General features: G+C 43.9%; 1 protein-coding gene across 1 annotated transcript in view; it reads left to right on the top strand.

Annotated features, from left to right (window-relative positions):
* Positions 1-12,337, top strand: part of LOC111979620 (aryl hydrocarbon receptor repressor-like) — a 34,581-nt gene that overhangs the window by 18,539 nt on the left and 3,705 nt on the right. Inside the window, exons 3-5 of the mRNA XM_070449101.1 lie at positions 7,965-8,098; positions 9,588-9,677; positions 12,141-12,276. Of these exons, the coding sequence (XP_070305202.1) occupies positions 7,965-8,098; positions 9,588-9,677; positions 12,141-12,276 (360 nt within the window). The remainder of the gene's footprint in view (positions 1-7,964; positions 8,099-9,587; positions 9,678-12,140; positions 12,277-12,337) is intronic.

Below are 12,337 nucleotides of genomic sequence, written 5' to 3'. Positions count from 1 at the left end.
GGTCAAGAAATAGAGTTAATAAAATATATACTAAATAAACGAAAGTAAAAGAAAATTGAATCAATCAATAGGTAACACAAGAAATGTACATAACAATAACGAGGCTATATACAGGGGGTACCGGTACTGAGCCAATGTGTGGGGGTACAGGTTAATTGAGGTAATTTGTAAAGTGACTATGCATAGATAATAAACAGCGAGTAGCAGCAGTGCAAAAACAAATGGGGGACGGAGTTCAATGTAAATAGTCGAGGTGGCCATTTGATTAGTTTAGTTGTTCAGCCCTTTTGTCCTAGACTTGGCGCTCTGGTACCGCTTGCCGTTCGGTAGCAGAGAGAACAGTCTTTGACTTGGGTGACTGGTGTCATTGACAATTTTTCGGGCCTTCCTCTGACACCGCCTAGTATATAGGTCCTGGATGGCAGGAAGCTTGGCCCCAGGGATGTACTGGGCCGTACGCACTACCCGCACTACCCTCTGCAACCAGTCAGGATCCTCTCGATGGTGCAGCTGTAGAACTTTTTGAGGATCTGGGGACCCATGCCAAATCTTTTCAGTCTCTTGAGCAGGAAATGGTGTTGTCGTGCCCTCTTCACAACTGTCTTGGTGTGTTTGGACCATGATAGTTTGTTGGTGATGTGGACACCAAGGAACTTGAAACTCTCGCTCCTCTTCAGTTCCGTCAATGTTAATGGCGGCCATACGGCCCTCCTTTTCCTATAGTCCATGATCAGCTCCTTTGTCTTGCTCACATTGAGAGGTTGTTGTCCTGGCACCACACTGCCAGGTCTCTGACCTCTTCCCCATAGGCTGTCTCATCATTGACGGTGATCAGGCCTACCACTGTTGTGTCGTCAGCAAACGTAATGATGGTGTTGGAGTCGTGCTTGGCCACGCAGTCATGGGTGAACAGGGAGTACAGGAGGGGACTAAGCACGCACCCCTGAGGGGCCCCAGTGTTGAGGATCAGCGTGGTGGATGTGTTGTTACCTACCCTTACCACCTGTGTGCGGCCGTCAGGAAGTCCAGGATCCAGTTGCAGAGGGAGGTGTTTAGTCCCAGGGTCCTTAGCTTAGTGATGAGCTTTGAAGGCACTATAGTGTTGAACGCAGAGCTGTAGTCAAGGAATAGCATTCTCACATAGGTGTTCGTTTAGTCCAGGTGTGAAAGGGCAGGGTGGAGTGCAATAGAGATTGGAGTGGATCTAGGGTTTTTGGCATGATGGTGTTGATGTGAGCCATGACCAGCCTTTCAAAGTACTTCATGGTTACGGACGTGAGTGCTACGGGGTGGTAATTATTTAGGCAGGTTACCTTCACTATCTTGGGCACAGGGACTATGGTGGTGTTTGAAACATGTAGGTATTACAGACTCGACCAGTGAGAGGTTGAAAATGTCAGTGAAGACATTTGCCAGTTGGTCCATGCATGCTTTGAGTGCACATCCTGGTAATCCGTCTGGCCCACGGCTTTGTGAATGTTGACCTGTTTAAAGGTCTTGCTCACATCGGCTATGGAGAGCCTGATCACACAGTCATCCAGAACAGCTGGTGCTCTCATGGATGCTTCAGTGTTGCTTGCCTCAAAGCGAGCATAAAAGGCATTTAGCTCGTCTGGTAGGCTCGTGTCACTGGGCAGCTCGCTGCTGGGTTTCCCTTTGTAGTCCGTAATAATTGTCAAGCCCTGCCAGATCTGACGCATGTCAGAGCCGGGGGTAGTAGGATTCAATCTTAGTTCTGTATTTACGATTTGCCTGTTTGATGGTTTGTTGTCTGAGGGCATAGCGGAATTTCTTATAAGCGTCCAGATTAGTGGCCCGCTCCTTGAAAGCACAAGCTCTAGCCTTTAGTTCGGTGGGGATGTTGCTTGTAATCCATGGATTCTGGTTGGGAAATGTACGTACGGTCACTGTGGGGACGACGTTGTCAATGTACTTATTGATGAAGCCAGTGACTGAGGTGGTATACTCCTCAATGCCATTGGATGAATCCCGGAACATATTACAGTCTGTGCTAGCAAAACAGTCCTGTAGCATAGCATCCGCGTCATCTGACTACTTCTGTATTGAGCAAGTCATTGGTACTTCCTGCTGTAGTTTTTGCTTGTAAGCAGGAATCAGGAGGATAGAATTATGGTCAGATTTGCCAAATGGAGGGAGAGCTTTGTATGCGTTTCTGTGTGTGGAGTAAAGGTGGTCTAGAGTTTTTTTTTCTTCTCTGGTTACACATGTGACATGCTGGTAGAAATAAGGTAAAACGGATTTAAGTTTGGCTGCATCATAGTCCCCGGCCACTAGGAGCGCCGCTTCTGGATGAGCATTTTCTTGTTTGCTTATGGCCTTATACAGCTCGTTGAGTGCAGTCTTAGTGCCAGCATCGGTTTGTGGTGGTAAATAGACGGCTACGACTGATATAGATGTGAACTCTCTTGGTAGATAGTGTGGTCTACAGCTGATCATGAGGTATTCTACCTCAGTCAAGCAATACCTCGAGACTTCTTTAATATTAGACATCGCGCACCACCAGTTATTGACAAATAGACACACACCCCCACCCCTCATCTTACCAGACGTAGCTGCTCTGTCCTGCCGAAAAACAGAAATCTGCCAGCTCCATATTATCCGAGTCGTCGTTCAGCCAAGTCTTGGTGAAACACAGGATRTTACAGTTTTTAATGTCCCATTGGTAGGATAGTCTTAATCGTAGATTGTCCAGGTTTTTTCCAATGATTGCACGTTGGCCAATAATACGGAGGGTAGTGGTGGTTTACTCACTTGCCGACGAATTCTCACAAGGCACCCAGACCTCTGCACCCTGTGTTCCGTCTTTTCTTCACGCGAATGACGGGGATTTGGGCCTTGTCTTGACAAAGCAGTATATCCTTCGCATCGGACTCATTAAATACAAAATCTTAGTCCAGTTCAAGGTGAGCAATCGCTGTTCTGATGTCCAGAAGCTCTTTTCGGTCATAAGAGACGGTAGCAGCAACGGTTGCAGCAACATTATGAACAAAATTAGTTGCAAAAAAATGGAAAAAACAAACTAAATAGCACAGTTGGTTAGGAGCCTGTTAAACGACAACCATCCCCCTCCGGCGCCTCTGCTGTCTAACTAAACAGTTCCCTCCTAAGAACAGCCAGCCGTGGAGGTCTATAGGGAAGTGGTAACAAAATAAACATGTAGACAAACAAACATTTAACATTTAAGATTTTTTTTTTACTAATCCGATCGATAAAGGCAACCCAAAATCTTTTGCCTGAAATACCAGATCATTTGCTTGGGCGGAATAGACAAAATACCAAATCCTAGCTACTTAATGTAAGGGACACAAACAAATGACACAGTAAGGGCAGCCAAAGGCTTCTCCGGATCACATACAAACAATTATAACCCCGGCTCATTTACAAAATATCAATATCAAAACTTGTATACTTTATTAAATATTCAACATTTTCAAATAGACTCGATTCACATTACAATGTTAAAAGCGCATACCTTTTAAAGTTGGTAGGACATACCCTTCCTAAGTCCACACAACCAAAATACTGCGCCAAAGCCGCCTCTCCCAAAACAGCATTGAACACATCATAAAAGGTTGACAGACTTTCACAAACCGCCAACAGMGTGAAGAGGAAATATGTACTGTTCCCTGTTCTCCAGGGCGGAAGCAATGCTGCTATCTGAAAGTTCAGTTTCAGGTATTTATTTAAATTGATCACCTCACCTCGTCTCGTACCAGTCACTAGATGCCACTGGCTACATTAACATGGATGCTATTGCCAGCTACAGTGGTTTGACTTAAATGCCACGCTATTCTAAAGTCCTAAGTAGTAGTTGTTTGTCAGTACGTACTCCCCACAGCCTGGGAGTGAATGACAGAACAGAAGGAAGGACTGGTGATGTAACTGGTGGTAGACAGCTGATGGCTCCATCTCCAGTCGGTCATTCCTTTCCCTCCACAGCGCCACATCCCTCCTTCCCTCTCTCTCCCCCTCCCCCGCTAGAAGGTGTATGCCTCTGCGTGATTGCTGGCTGGATGGGATCTTCTCTGTTTTGTGACCTCAGAGGTGATATATAGTGGTGGTGGATCCATCCAGCAGCAACCGCACCCCCCACGCACCATTCCCAGACCCCCCCCCCTTCAGGCTTGCGTGATGAAAGCTGCTGTTTGTGTTGAGGATGGAGGGCCACAACTCCAACTGGAGCATGTGATAGTGACATCATGGTATGGATTAGCGTGCTGATTCGCCCTGCAGCCGATCTCATGATGAATCACTGCGATGAGTCGGATAACCATGGACTCTGGAGGGAACATTCACTAGAAATACCGTGTCACAGGCAGACTGATGGAGTCAACTCTATCTACTTCAATCATGCCAAATAGAGAGAATAGACTATGCGGAGTAGAGAAAATAGCATCCAGGAGATTCAATGAATATAACAGTCAATCTGGATGTACTGTAAAAGCTTCAGTCTTGTGAGAGTAATTGGTGCTGTGATGTGGTTATAAACCAGAKCCCCTTTAGTGGATTCCATTGTAAAACACATTGGTGTGTTGAATTGAGTCTGTGTATTGTCACAGGTGACATGGCTTATCTTGAACTTCGAGTGAACACCCCATGTACTATCCAGTTGATGATAATAGGCATACCTAGTTAACTATACTGAACAAAAATATAAACGCAACATGTAACGTGTTAGTTCAATGTTTCATGAGATTAAATAAAAGATCACAGAAATGTTCCATATGCACATATGCTCTAAAATGTTGTTTACAAATTTGTTTACATCCCTGTTAGTGAGCATTTCTCATTTGCCAAGATAATCCATCCACCTGACAGGTGAAGCTGAAGCTGACCATTACGAAGGTGCACCTTGTGCTGGGGACAATAAAAGGCCATTGTAAAATGTGCAGTTTTGTCACACAACACAATATCACAGATGTCTGAAGTTTTGAGGGAGCGTGCAATTGGCATGCTGATTGCAGGAATGTCCACCAGAGCTGTGGCCAGAGAATTTAGTGTTCATTTCTCTACCATAAGCCGCCTCCAACATCGTTTTAGAGAATTTGGAAGTACGTCCAACCGATCTGTACACAATTCCTGAAAGCTGAAATTGTCCCAGTTCTTCCATGGCCTGCATACTCACCAGACATGTCACCCATTGAGCATGTTAGGGATGCTCTGGATCGACATGTATGACAGCGTGTTCCAGTTCTGCCAATATTCAGCAACTTCGCACAGCCATTGAGTGGGACAACATTCTACAGGCCACAATCAGCAGCCTGATCAACTCTATGAGGCAGATGGTGGTCACACCAGATACTGACTGGTTTTCTGATCCACACCTCTACCTTTTTTTTAAGGTATTTGTGACCAACATGTGCATATCTGTATTYCCAGTCATGTGAAATCCATAGACTATGGCATCATTTATTTCAATTGACTGATTGCCATATATAAACTGTAACTCAGTAAAATCTTAATTGTTTTTGCATATTGCGTTTATATTTTTGTTCGGTGTGGTGGCAACAGTCACAAGCAAGACTCATTCAGTTTATTTGAGGGAAAGTCAATTAAAGGAAGCTTTTTTACATTTCACTGGATCCGCTGTGACTGAGGCATACCAGTATCATTGACTGTAACAAAGGGACTTCTCCCTATTGTGTTCTTATGGTCAAACTGTCAACCAGTTTGTCTAAATGTGGAAATGTCCAGCCACTTGTAATCGAACTAGACATACTCTTACATTTTTTAAATCTTGTTTTCACTGGTTCTCCCAGTTGAGGCTCAGATGCTTTGTGTGTTATAATTATCTTAGGTAGGGCAAAGATGTACGTTCCCTTCATAATAGCCCTTACAGCAGTTGTGACGTCTTTGTTGTATGTGTGAGCCTCAACATACAGTACATTGTGAGTGGGAGTGATATTGGATGTGCTTTCTATTAAAAATACCAAGTTGTCAGTAGTAATCCCCAGAAAAKGATTTTCTGGATGTTTCTGACCAGTAGGGATTGGCTGGAAGTGCGTGACCACAAGAGGAGTTGTTGGCACGATTTTCAAAAGCTTGATTGCTTTTACTACTGTTTCAGGTTCTTTTCATACCACCCCCAGAGGTCTTTTACTACAGCTATGCATTCATTGTGTGTGCCTGCCACCGTGCGTGTGTGTGTGTGCTCATGTCTGTGTGTGCTTGCGTGTGTGTTTGTGGGTCTCTCCATGAACTCGCTCCTAAAAGTGGAAATAATAAAATTGATGGAGTGCATTTCCATGTTATCCATGCTGTTACCAATGCATTTGTCATGGCATTCAGTAAAGACGGGCGATGCAATAAGGTATATCAACGTAAGGACATCATTTTTGTACAATTCTATTGGGAATATTGCCCTGGATATCACACAGTCATAGTTATTACCTTGACAATCTATGTTTGTATGTAATACTATGCAGATGTACTCTATTTATATTGTTTCAATTGCATTGTGGGCCTAATGTTCAGGGAGAGAATTCTGTGTTGGCCAGCAGTCATCAATATGTAACAGCTGTTATTATGAAATTCTTTACAGGCTAATGTAGCTTGCCATCCTGCACGCAATGGATTGAACAGACGCCAGGCCACTGTTAGGGATATGGAGGAGATTGACAGATGGTTTAGTTGCGTGACAGTGTCGCCTCAGCCAGCCAACTCCTACTCCCTCTCTCTCCTTCTCCATCCCTGCTTCCCTCTGGTAATCCTGACATGGATTTCCTTGTTTAGTCATGTAGGGGGTGGCCAGGAAGCCGCTGGTGAATATAATTTGTGCTGTGAACACGCAAAGGCTGTCAGACATCAGGGACCGGGCACAGTCCCTTCTGCTCTGTGCTCTCGCTCCCTGGCCAACCAGGTGATACCACAACACAGGGAAGCAGTGGGGTAGGAGCAGCCTAGTACTGTACTGTCTCTCTTTCGTCTGTGGTTCCCAGGGAGACGAGTGTAAACACGGCCTCTCTCCAGACACAGAATGTAGGGTCTATACCATTTAATAATAGCTTGAAGAAAAAGGTAGATTGGAAATACTGTAAAAAATTGGAAATGCTTAATAAACTGAAAATATGAGCCCTTTAGGAACATATCACCACAGCATGTGTGTCTACGTCTAGTCTCATAGACTAGACGTAACATAGTAAATTAAAAATACGGGAAACTCCAATGAGTATGATATGTTATGTTTGGTATAGTTACATTAGACAGAAGGTTATTTAAGGCAAAAGGAGGGTGGATGGGTGTGCGTATAACGGGAACGTCTAACAACCCAAAGGTGTCGTGTTCAAATCTCATCACGGAAAATGTAGCATTTTAGTTCATTAGCAACTTTGCAACTACTTACTACTTTTTAGATACTTTGCAACTACTTTCCATTTTAGCTAACCCTTCCCGTTAACCCTAACATTAATGAACCCTTTAACCTAACTCTTAACCCTAACCTTAACTCTAACCGTAACCCCTAGTCTAGCTAACGTTAGCCACCTAGCCACCTAGCTAACGTTAGCCAYAACAAAAAGGAATTCCTATTGTTAGTGTCATATTGTATCATATTGTATTGTATTGTATTGTATGAATTGCAGTTCGTAACATACCATACGAAATAGATGACATGTACAAATTAATACATACCATACATATCATACTAATTTGAGTGTCCCAGATTTACTATGTAACGTCTACCTGTGAGTCCAGGTTGGTGTACAACACTGTTTGTCTCTCTCTCTATCCCTCTCGCTCTCTGTGTGTGAGAGAAAGAGAGAGCGCTCCAGGACATGTTGTGGCATGTAATGAGAAATGAGTTCATGTTAGTGTGCATAGTATGAGACAACTGTGAGAATTTGTATTATTATTGTGGACCCTAATCGACTGATTACTCATCATACATCTAATAAACCTGTTAGTCCCCTCACTGAGAAAGTTTTGTCCTTTTTCCTCTTATCCAGCCATCCAGGAGAAGCCATGCAGAAAGCACATCATGAAGCCGCCTTTGAACCACCAGGATACCAGGAAAGAGAGCCTGCCCATTGGAACCCCGAGGACCAGCATCAGCGTGGTAGAGAGTGACCTCTTACTGGAGGTGAGACAGAGTGGAGCAGAAGGGTCAGGCTGTGGTTTGTCCTCCCAAGAGAGCACTGATGAGCGATGACTGGGTCATCAGTCTACCATGCCGTGATTGTGTTATTTCTTTAAAATTAAGGAGTGCAAAAATGGCAAATAAAAGCTTGAATGAAATAAATCCACAAAGTTGAACTTAGCCGCATTTAGTATTTGAGGTTTAGAATATGTATTGATGATATCGTGGCACAGCGGAGCTGCTGGGAGGATGGGTGTAGGAACAGAACATTGCGTCCCTTAAACCCCACCTTCTCCATCCCAGAACACTGCCCTCCCCTCGCCACAAACGGCTACAAAATCTCCCTCCCTCAGTAGCGTGAGACTAAACAACCGATCATGATGCTGCTCAATGAAGATCGTGACACTGTTAAGTCAGTATTACACCAGAGAGTGGGAAAAGGGGGCCCAGCTGACCTGGGCTGACTCGAATTAGACCAGAGGTGACAAGGCCTAGCAAGGAGCATGCCAGAGTCACGCAAATGTCAAGCACAACAGCTCCAGCCAACACAGGAAGTTAATGAGGAACCCTGCATGGTGTTTCCTCCACTTTTCTCCCTGTTTTACTCTTCATATCAGGAGGCACGAAAACACAATTTTTTGTAATGTTTTGTTCTAACGTCCATTCATTATCAGAAATAGAGATGTTGTATGAAAAGCATTTACCTATGAATTACTCATCAATCAAGTGCAATTGAAGTTGGTCCCCTGTGCTCTTAGCACATTCAGGTCCAAAATGATTGTAACCCTTGATAAAGAAATGCAAAAAAGACTGTATAAATGGAAAAAGTATTTGAAAATTACAATACAATTGCTCAGAGAAAGTTTTATTTAACAAGTAATAAAATACAATTTAGTAATAAAATACATTCTTAAACAATAGGTGTAAAATATTATTGGCACCCCTTTTTTCAAAACCTTTCAATACCTCACCTTGCGAGGATAACAACACTGAGCCTTTTTCTAAAATGTTTTATGAGATTGGGGAACACTCTGGGAGGGATCTTAGACCATTCCTCCATACATAATCTTTCCAGATCCTTGATATCGTTCATCTGCGCTTATCGACTGCCCTCTTTTTTTACGTGTTTTTAGATAATGGCATAATTTATGATTTTTTTTTGTAAGAAATTATAAAATGGTTTGGTAAACCTGTTTGTAAGCTTTTAAATTATATCAAACTTAACCGTTTATTTTTTCCAGTGATTAAGACGGGATGTCTCATAGTAGGGTGGGGTATGCAAAATGGATCAAATTTGATTACCTCTATCTCCTAAATGTTTTGGAATTCCGGTCAAAAAAGTTACTTTCTGATCAATTCTACCATGGGCAAATATGTTTAGACATTTTAGTTCAAATCAAAAGGGGTGCGGTCAAAAAGTTATTAAAATCAAATGGAACGACCCTATGCTGTTTCCGTGTATAAAGATGTATCCATGTCTCTTGTTTCCTAGTCCTTGACTGGTTTAGCCTTGGTGGTGAGCACAGATGGGTTGATATTCTACGTCTCCACCTCCATTGTTGACTACCTGGGCTTTCATCAGGTATGTTATAATCACAACACTTTGTATTCTCAAATTGTGTATTATTACTCATAAAATGGTCCTAATTATTGAGGGTAAAAGATAAATAATTAAAGTAAATTAGTTGAAATACAGTGCCATTGTACAAGCCTTTAATAAAAAATTACATTCTGAGGAAAAATTGTACAGCATTGTAAAACGGGTTTAAAGTAAAACCACCAACGATAGAAAACGCAACAAAATGTATACATTGTTTTTAGTGCAAAACCATGCCCTTTTAGTCATTAAACTAAACAAAACAGAAATCTAAATATGGTTGTATAAAACAGATGACCAACCATGTCAATAGTTGAAAATAGCCAGTTGTGTAATTCACAGCATTTTAATGATAGTATGAGTTGTAAGTAAACAGAGCTTACTTTGTTTACTTCACACATTTGTAACTGTCCTTTTTGAGTGAATAGCTTTCTATTGGGCCTCATTAAACTTTGGGTTTTAACATGGGAAGGAGACAAAAGAGACTGTTGATCGCTTCTCTGATGGGAATTGAGATGGTGTTGCTGTGTGTTCAACAATAGTGGCGTTTCAGAAGGCAAGCGTTGCGTGCAACAGAAGCAGATATATTTGGGACGATTGAATACTTTAGTTGGGAGTCTGTCGTTTTATGAACAGTGGGTATAGCTGGAGATGAAAGAAAACAAGAGGAGTTACGAGTGTGGGCTGGGATTTCATCAGGGTAGCGTTGCATCTGTCCTCATGCAAGCAGCTCTGGTGTCACGCAAAGCACAAACAAGGCAGCGAGGAGGGCTTCCCACTATCCCACCGACCGAGGAGACTGCATGTTATAAATGCAAACTGTAGGGAGTCATAACTCATTACTCACTGTTTCAACTGTTGTCACCAATTACCCATCTGTGTTACAAATTGTAGAGAAGTCATTAGTAATTACTCAACATTTTCACTATCTACTTCTCAGTTTTACTGATTTAAGTTACTATTTATAGATCTTTGACTGTCATACAGTCAAACAAAGCAGTTTGATATTACATTTACATTACATTTACATTTACATTTAAGTCATTTAGCAGACGCTCTTATCCAGAGCGACTTACAAATTGGTGCATTCACCTTATGATATCCAGTGGAACAACCACTTTACAATAGTGCATCTAACTCTTTTAAGGGGGGGGGGGGGTTAGAAGGATTACTTTATCCTATCCTAGGTATTCCTTAAAGAGGTGGGGTTTCAGGTGTCTCCGGAAGGTGGTGATTGACTCCGCTGACCTGGCGTCGTGAGGGAGTTTGTTCCACCATTGGGGTGCCAGAGCAGCGAACAGTTTTGACTGGGCTGAGCGGGAACTGTACTTCCTCAGAGGTAGGGAGGCGAGCAGGCCAGAGGTGGATGAACGCAGTGCCCTTGTTTGGGTGTAGGGCCTGATCAGAGCCTGAAGGTACGGAGGTGCCGTTCCCCTCACAGCTCCGTAGGCAAGCACCATGGTCTTGTAGCGGATGCGAGCTTCAACTGGAAGCCAGTGGAGAGAGCGGAGGAGCGGGGTGACGTGAGAGAACTTGGGAAAGTTGAACACCAGACGGGCTGCGGCGTTCTGGATGAGTTGTAGGGGTTTAATGGCACAGGCAGGGAGCCCAGCCAACAGCGAGTTGCAGTAATCCAGACGGGAGATGACAAGTGCCTGGATTAGGACCTGCGCCGCTTCCTGCGTGAGGCAGGGTCGTACTCTGCGAATGTTGTAGAGCATGAACCTACAGGAACGGGTCACCGCCTTGATGTTAGTTGAGAACGACAGGGTGTTGTCCAGGATCACGCCAAGGTTCTTAGCACTCTGGGAGGAGGACACAATGGAGTTGTCAACCGTGATGGCGAGATCATGGAACGGGCAGTCCTTCCCCGGGAGGAAGAGCAGCTCCGTCTTGCCGAGGTTCAGCTTGAGGTGGTGATCCGTCATCCACACTGATATGTCTGCCAGACATGCAGAGATGCGATTCACCACCTGGTTATCAGAGGGGGGAAATTACTGGATGCACTCAGTAATGATCCAACAGTTAAACTCTTCATACATTCAGACTTTTTTCCCCCCAGTTGTAAGCTTTTCTGTTACAAAAAAAATATCTTAAAAAGATGGAAAACGTGTACAGAACCCAGATCTCCCGTGTAGATCTAACTGGTGGGGAGGAATGCCGAGTGAACTCCGTCAGTCACAGAAGGCCCTCCGGAGGCTTCCTCCTGGTCAGTGGGGGGAAACAGAAAAACAGAAGCRTTACGTTCTCAGTGGGCTCACGGCAGGCTGACACTTACGGTGTCTGTCCAGATACCACCATGGCGTGTAACCATAGACTCGCTTCACTCGACCGTGACACAGGTTAAGTGGGGAGGTCACTGTGTTGGCCAAACACAATCGACAGTCCTAATGTGGGGGTTAATTGGTTGTTTGGTGACTTGTTCCCCCTTCTCATCCCCTCCCATAGACGGATGTGATGCACCAGAATGTATTTGATTATGTACATGTGGAGGAGCGGCAGGAGTTCAGAAGACAGCTCCACTGGGCCATGAACCCCGGGCCCCAGGGGGCATCCCTGAACCAGCACTCGGCCACAGTAACTGGTGTGTAGATAATTACCTCTGTCACTCTGTGGAGCCGATAAACACTGCAGGAAAGCCCCTC

The sequence above is a fragment of the Salvelinus sp. IW2-2015 genome, linkage group LG19 (assembly GCF_002910315.2).
Source record: "Salvelinus sp. IW2-2015 linkage group LG19, ASM291031v2, whole genome shotgun sequence".
In the NCBI taxonomy this organism is placed as follows: Eukaryota; Metazoa; Chordata; class Actinopteri; order Salmoniformes; family Salmonidae; genus Salvelinus; species Salvelinus sp. IW2-2015.
This window is presented reverse-complemented; position numbering and strand designations above follow the sequence as displayed.